The sequence below is a fragment of the Myotis brandtii genome, unplaced genomic scaffold, assembly GCF_000412655.1.
Source record: "Myotis brandtii unplaced genomic scaffold, ASM41265v1 scaffold1466, whole genome shotgun sequence".
Classification (NCBI taxonomy): Eukaryota; Metazoa; Chordata; class Mammalia; order Chiroptera; family Vespertilionidae; genus Myotis; species Myotis brandtii.
This window is the reverse complement of record NW_005355270.1, coordinates 207,196-212,381: the sequence shown is the minus strand read 5'-3', so window position 1 is coordinate 212,381 and position 5,186 is coordinate 207,196. Positions and strand designations below refer to the sequence as shown.

The 5,186-nt window shown below is 60.5% G+C and overlaps 1 protein-coding gene across 1 annotated transcript in view; it reads right to left on the bottom strand.

Moving 5' to 3' along the window:
* The window catches only part of VPS9D1 (VPS9 domain containing 1), an 11,833-nt gene that overhangs the window by 4,639 nt on the left and 2,008 nt on the right, over positions 1-5,186 (bottom strand). The window contains exons 3-11 of the mRNA XM_005861265.2: positions 4,376-4,451; positions 3,058-3,150; positions 2,805-2,967; positions 1,458-1,569; positions 1,326-1,388; positions 895-947; positions 706-793; positions 351-436; positions 5-62 (exon numbers count right to left, since the gene is read on the bottom strand). Coding sequence (XP_005861327.2) covers positions 5-62; positions 351-436; positions 706-793; positions 895-947; positions 1,326-1,388; positions 1,458-1,569; positions 2,805-2,967; positions 3,058-3,150; positions 4,376-4,451 — 792 coding nt within the window. The remainder of the gene's footprint in view (positions 1-4; positions 63-350; positions 437-705; positions 794-894; positions 948-1,325; positions 1,389-1,457; positions 1,570-2,804; positions 2,968-3,057; positions 3,151-4,375; positions 4,452-5,186) is intronic.

Here is a 5,186-nt window from a genome sequence, read left to right as displayed (position 1 = left end):
GCGCCCGGTACACCGCACACTGGAGCTTCTTCAGGAGCTGCGCGATGGGGTGGTCGGGAACGCTGCCAGCACAAGCGGAGGCCGTGGGTTAGAGGGACGGCGGCCCCTGGCTGGCCTCGGGCCTGGGGGCTGAGCAGCCTGCCCTCCCCACACCCCTCGTCCAACAAGCATTCCTTCCTCCAGAGGGAAGGTTGCAAATACAGTCTGGCCCACCCCTTGGAGGAAGCAGAGAAAGGCCCTGAAAGTCCACTGGGCAAAGGGGCCTGGGCAGCACAGCCCCCGGCCCACGATCACCTCTTCCCCTCCTAGGCCTTCCAGCAGCCGGAGGGCGGGGCCTGAGGACCCTGTACCTGAGCAGGTGGGACACCAGGCCGGTCACTAGCGACAGGTCCCCAGGGCTCCTCTTGAGCTTGGCCTTCCAGTGCTTTGGCCAGTCCTGCAGGACAGGAGACCGTGGAGGAGAGCACGGGACCCCCATGAAGGGAGGTCCCTCCTTCCTCCTCCTCCCCCCGCCCCCGGCCAGGGCTGCACCCCAAAAGGCCAGGCCTCCTTGTTGATACCTACCCTGGGGTGCAGTGAAGATCCAATGCCATCAGGCCCAGGGGACCCTGTGCCCCACAAGGGGGCTAGGGGGGTAACCCTGACCCCAAGGACCCCCACCCGGAGCCGCAGCCCGTGACCCAGGCACCTGCCCCCGGGACTCACGTGGTCTTGCTCATACTCGAGGATGGCGGCATAGAGGGCCCGCTGCTCCCGCTCCTCGGGGGTCAGGGTGACCTGACTGCAGAACCTCCTGGGGAGGAAGGACGGGGCTGGGCCTCAGGCGTCTGGGTGCACCCCCCAGTCCTCCCAGCTGCCCTGAGGCCAAGGCTGGACTGATGGGAGGGGACGTACCTGTTGGCGGCCTCCTGGAGCCGCAGCCGCCGCTCCTCCATCTTCCTTTGCAGCTGGCGCAGAGTTAAGGCCGCATCCGATGCCCTGCATGTGCGCTAAGCCCGGCCGGACTCAGGGTCCAGTGGGCAGGGCACTGCCTCGGCCCTTCAGGAGGTCCGGTCCAGTGGCGCCGCTGGAGGACGGGCACCCACTAGCGAGGGAGGCAGGTGACTTGAAGGATGGAGAGGAGTCCCTTTGCTGGGGGGCAGGACGGTCTTTGCCAAGGGGGTGTGCGGACCATTCCCCGAGCACATGGCTCTCCTGAAGCTGAAGAAGTTCGTGCCCACACCCTGACCCTGTCACCTGTTACTTTCCCCTCCTCCTCCCTCAGCTCAAGGTCACAATCCCGATTCCCCCTCTGGACACAGAGGCTGGGTGGACAGAAAGGATACAGTCTCCTCCCGGGCCTTGGCGATCACCAGGTTCTCCATCATCTGCCGCTGCAGGGACAGGGTCTAGGAGGGGAGGGGGGAGTAAGCCTGCTTCCCTCCCCCAGCAACACAGCCTCCCTGGGGGCTGCTCACCAGCGACGTCTTCTGCAGGGCCTGGCTGGGGTCCAGACGGGCCATCCGAGCTTCATAGGCGGCCTTCAGCTTCTGGTTCTGCAGGGAGGCCTCCTCCAGGGGTGTCAGCTCCCTGGAAACGGGACACGCTGCTGTCCAGGCCCAGGAAGCCCAGCAACGTTCTGGGGACCCGAGAACCCTTCCCGACCCAGCCCTGAGGCCAGGACGTGAGGAAGTAGCCAGGGGGTCGGCAGGAAGTGTAAAGGAGGGAGGGTGTCTGGAGGGACTGGACCACAGCCCCCTGAAATGTGGGTGTCCTGTTGCCAGGACGGCTGACTTTTCACAGGAAGCCAGACCTCAGCCCATGATGCAATTCAGTCATGTGTGTTCGGCAACAACATGAGACTCTTAAGGCACCAAGGCACCCGTGAGCAGCCCACGAAAGGGACAACCACCTCTACTGGAGAATAGCTCCCACAGCCACCCACCACCAAAGCTTCGGTCCCACCTCTTCCTGCTTTCCTGGGTGGGGGACGGGGAGAAAGGCTGCCCTGGGGTGGAAGCGCCCGGCATGCCCCTGCCCCAGAGCCACAGGTGGATGAGCCAGGGGCCTGGAGCCTCCGGAGCAGCCTGAGGCATGGTGTTCCGTGCCCCCAACCCCCAGCCGTTCAAGGATCAACTGTAATTTGTTGTTACTGTTATCACTTCATGTTTAACAATAATGGTGGTGTTATAGTTTTTATTTAGTTTCTACTTGATTCTTTATTTGCTAGGTCAGATTTTATAGTTTCTTGTTCCTGCAGGTATTTCTTTTCTCTGCAGGTCTTTTCTTTTTAAAAAAGATGTTTTTATTGATTTTAGAGAGAGAGGGAGGGAGGAAGAGAGAAACATCGATGAGAGAAAAACACTTATCAGCTGCCTCCTGCATGCCCCCTACTGGGGATCAAGCCCAAATCCCAGGCATATGCCCTGTGACCTCTTGGTGCACAGACGACACTCAACTGCTGAGCCACACTGGCCAGGGCAACCTGTAGGCATTGTCACACGTGCTTTTCATTTCTAAATACAGAGAGCACGATTGCTTTATAAGCTGTGTCTGATAACTCGATCCGACAGCTTTGTAGTCTGTCTCTCTGTCGTTCCTTTGGTTTCTTACTTCCTTGTGTGCTTGGTGATCTCGGACCGTGTGCCACTTACTTTACAGAAGTTAAAGGACAGTTTGTATGTGTTTCCACCAGGCACACGGGCATTTCCAACCTGGGACCCATTTCACCTAAACTAGCCCTGCCATGGTGAGCTCCCTTTGCAGGCCAAACCCAGGCTCCGCCCACCTTCCTTGTGCCCCCCCCCCCTGAACCCCCATCTTACTTCTTAGAGCTTTGCGACTCCACCACCTGAAGCCTCTGGAAGATCTCTGGCGGCAGAAACGGGAGCAGCTTCCCCCCTTCGTCCGAGTACACCCGGCGGTGTCGGCTGGTAGGTGAGGGGCCAGCAGCCGCCACGGGCATGGCTGGCTTCAGGCAGGCTTTCCCTGCGAGGCACACAGAGCCACAAATTGGCACAGGGCCCCACAGGCCACAGAGGAGACAAACTTGGGGGGATGCCCCTGCTGGAGACCCACCAAGCTTGGCCACCGTCGACTGGGCCCTCTCCAGACACTGCTCTGCCAGCTTCAGCATCTTCAGGGCATCCGGGGGCACGGGCTCCCCAGCGTCTGGGCACGGACAGGAAGACTGTTACCATCACTCATTCACTAACCAGGTTCTTGCTGAGATAAACACAAGGGCACGTTGACTGTCTCCTAACCTCTGACTCCCGGGCCAGCCCACCCACCCCTCACCTCTGACCATCGGCCCTCGGGCTCCGAGCAGGGCCAGCCCAGCATCTGACTGACTGTCCCACTGTCTCAGCTGGACCGTCAGAGCCTCTCTCTACCCAACAGGGCCTTTTCTCCTGAGGACGTCACCTGCACCCACAGCCCCTCCTCCAGGTGGGCCACCATTCAGGGACCATGTCACAGAGACAACTTCTTCATCCACTTCCTGGCCTTTGGCTGTGCTCAGCCCACCCTCACCCTCCCTAGGGCTTCCACTCTATAGACTCTCCTACCAGCAGACACTCGCTGTAGGAGCTGCCTCCCCAAACCCCCGGACACCACCAGCCCAGGTCCTGACCCACCTCCTGCTCCCTTCACAGCCAGCCCCTCAACACACTCCCACCGAAACTGCCCTCACCCCCACGTCTGCCCTAGTCCCAAGTGCTCCCCAACCTCTCAGGGTCTCTCTCCCCCAGGACACGCCCTGGACTACTGCCCCAAACTCCTCCCAGTCCTCGTCCTGCAGTGCCCAGACCTCTGCTAAGCTCATTGGCTCCCTAGGGCTGCTCCGACCGTGGTGACTCCCACCTCTCCCCAACCAAGGTGCCCTCAAGCAGAATTCTCCCCCTCCAGCAAGTCTGGTGAAGTCCACCCTCAAAGAACATCCCCCAGGCCATCCACCCCCAGGAGGTCTCACACTGCTGTCCCCACCATGGGGACCTCCTGCAGGCTCTGCCCCCATGCCGGCCTCTCCATGAGCTAACCCTCCTGTGGGAACCACCCCAGCTCCTTGCCTGCCCCTAATGCACGAACCTGCCCCGGCCTGCCTGCCTTTCCTCACACGCAGCACCCACTCTCAGCTCAGGGCTTTTGTTCACCCCTCTGCTGGAAGGCTGCCCCCAGCCTTTGCTCAGGTCACTCCTCCCTGGCCATGTCCTACCTGTCTACCCCCCCCCCATCACATCACACCACGATAGCTCATGCTGACTGAGTGCCCAGCCATTCGTCTTCTGCTAATGACCAAGTGGGTAGGACAGGACACCCCCAGGCCTGAAACCCACCAAGGGCTTAGGTGACCAACATCTGACCAGCCCAGGAGCAGCAGTGAGGCTGAGAGCTGTACCTTGGGTGGTTTCCACTTCTTCCAGCAGCACCTGGGAGATGTAGTGGATGCTCCGCAGGTATTCTGCATATGCCTCCTGTGCCCAGGGAAGAGAAACGGCAGGGGTCAGGCGGTAGAGGCAAAGGCCTCCATCACGCCGCCTGCCGCCCTGGTGGGAAGCACAGAAACGTGTCTGCTTATCTCTGAGAGCGCCCTGAGCATCCAGCCTGAGGTGGTCGGCTGATTGGCTGGTCTGCCTGGGGCACCGGTGTATCAGTCTTCCCCAGGCCTGAAGGAGAAGGTGCCCAGCTGGATCCCCATCCCTTCTCCCTCGCCTTTCTCCCCAGCACAGGAAGGAAGTGGCAGGGGAAGCAACTTTGAGAGTTGCTGTCATTTTCCACGCTCTGCAACAAGTTTCATTTCTGTGCCCTTCATTCGCTGGCTTGTAATTTTTTTTCTTGGGAGGTTAATGAGGGAGTGCTGCTGCAAATCGTAGAATCTGTTTCCGGCTTGGGTTCTGGGCGATCCCTTTCCTGAACCCCACTGCCCGGTACAGGGGATTCTAGAGCATTGCCAGGTTCAAGGGTGTGGGCATCCTGTCCGGCTCCCTGCACGGAGCCCAGGCGGCATTGGGACTCAGCATGGGGTGTGTGTGTGTGTGTGTGTGCGCGCGCGCTGCATCCCAGTTCCCAAAATATTCATGTTTAAGTCCACACCTCAGAGATGAGGATCCAATGGATGCGGGAAGGGTTTCCGACTTGGGGACAGCAGTGGACGGAGGGCCCGGGATGTGTTTCCTGGGCTCGCCCGCAGCCCGCTCCCTCCCGCCCAG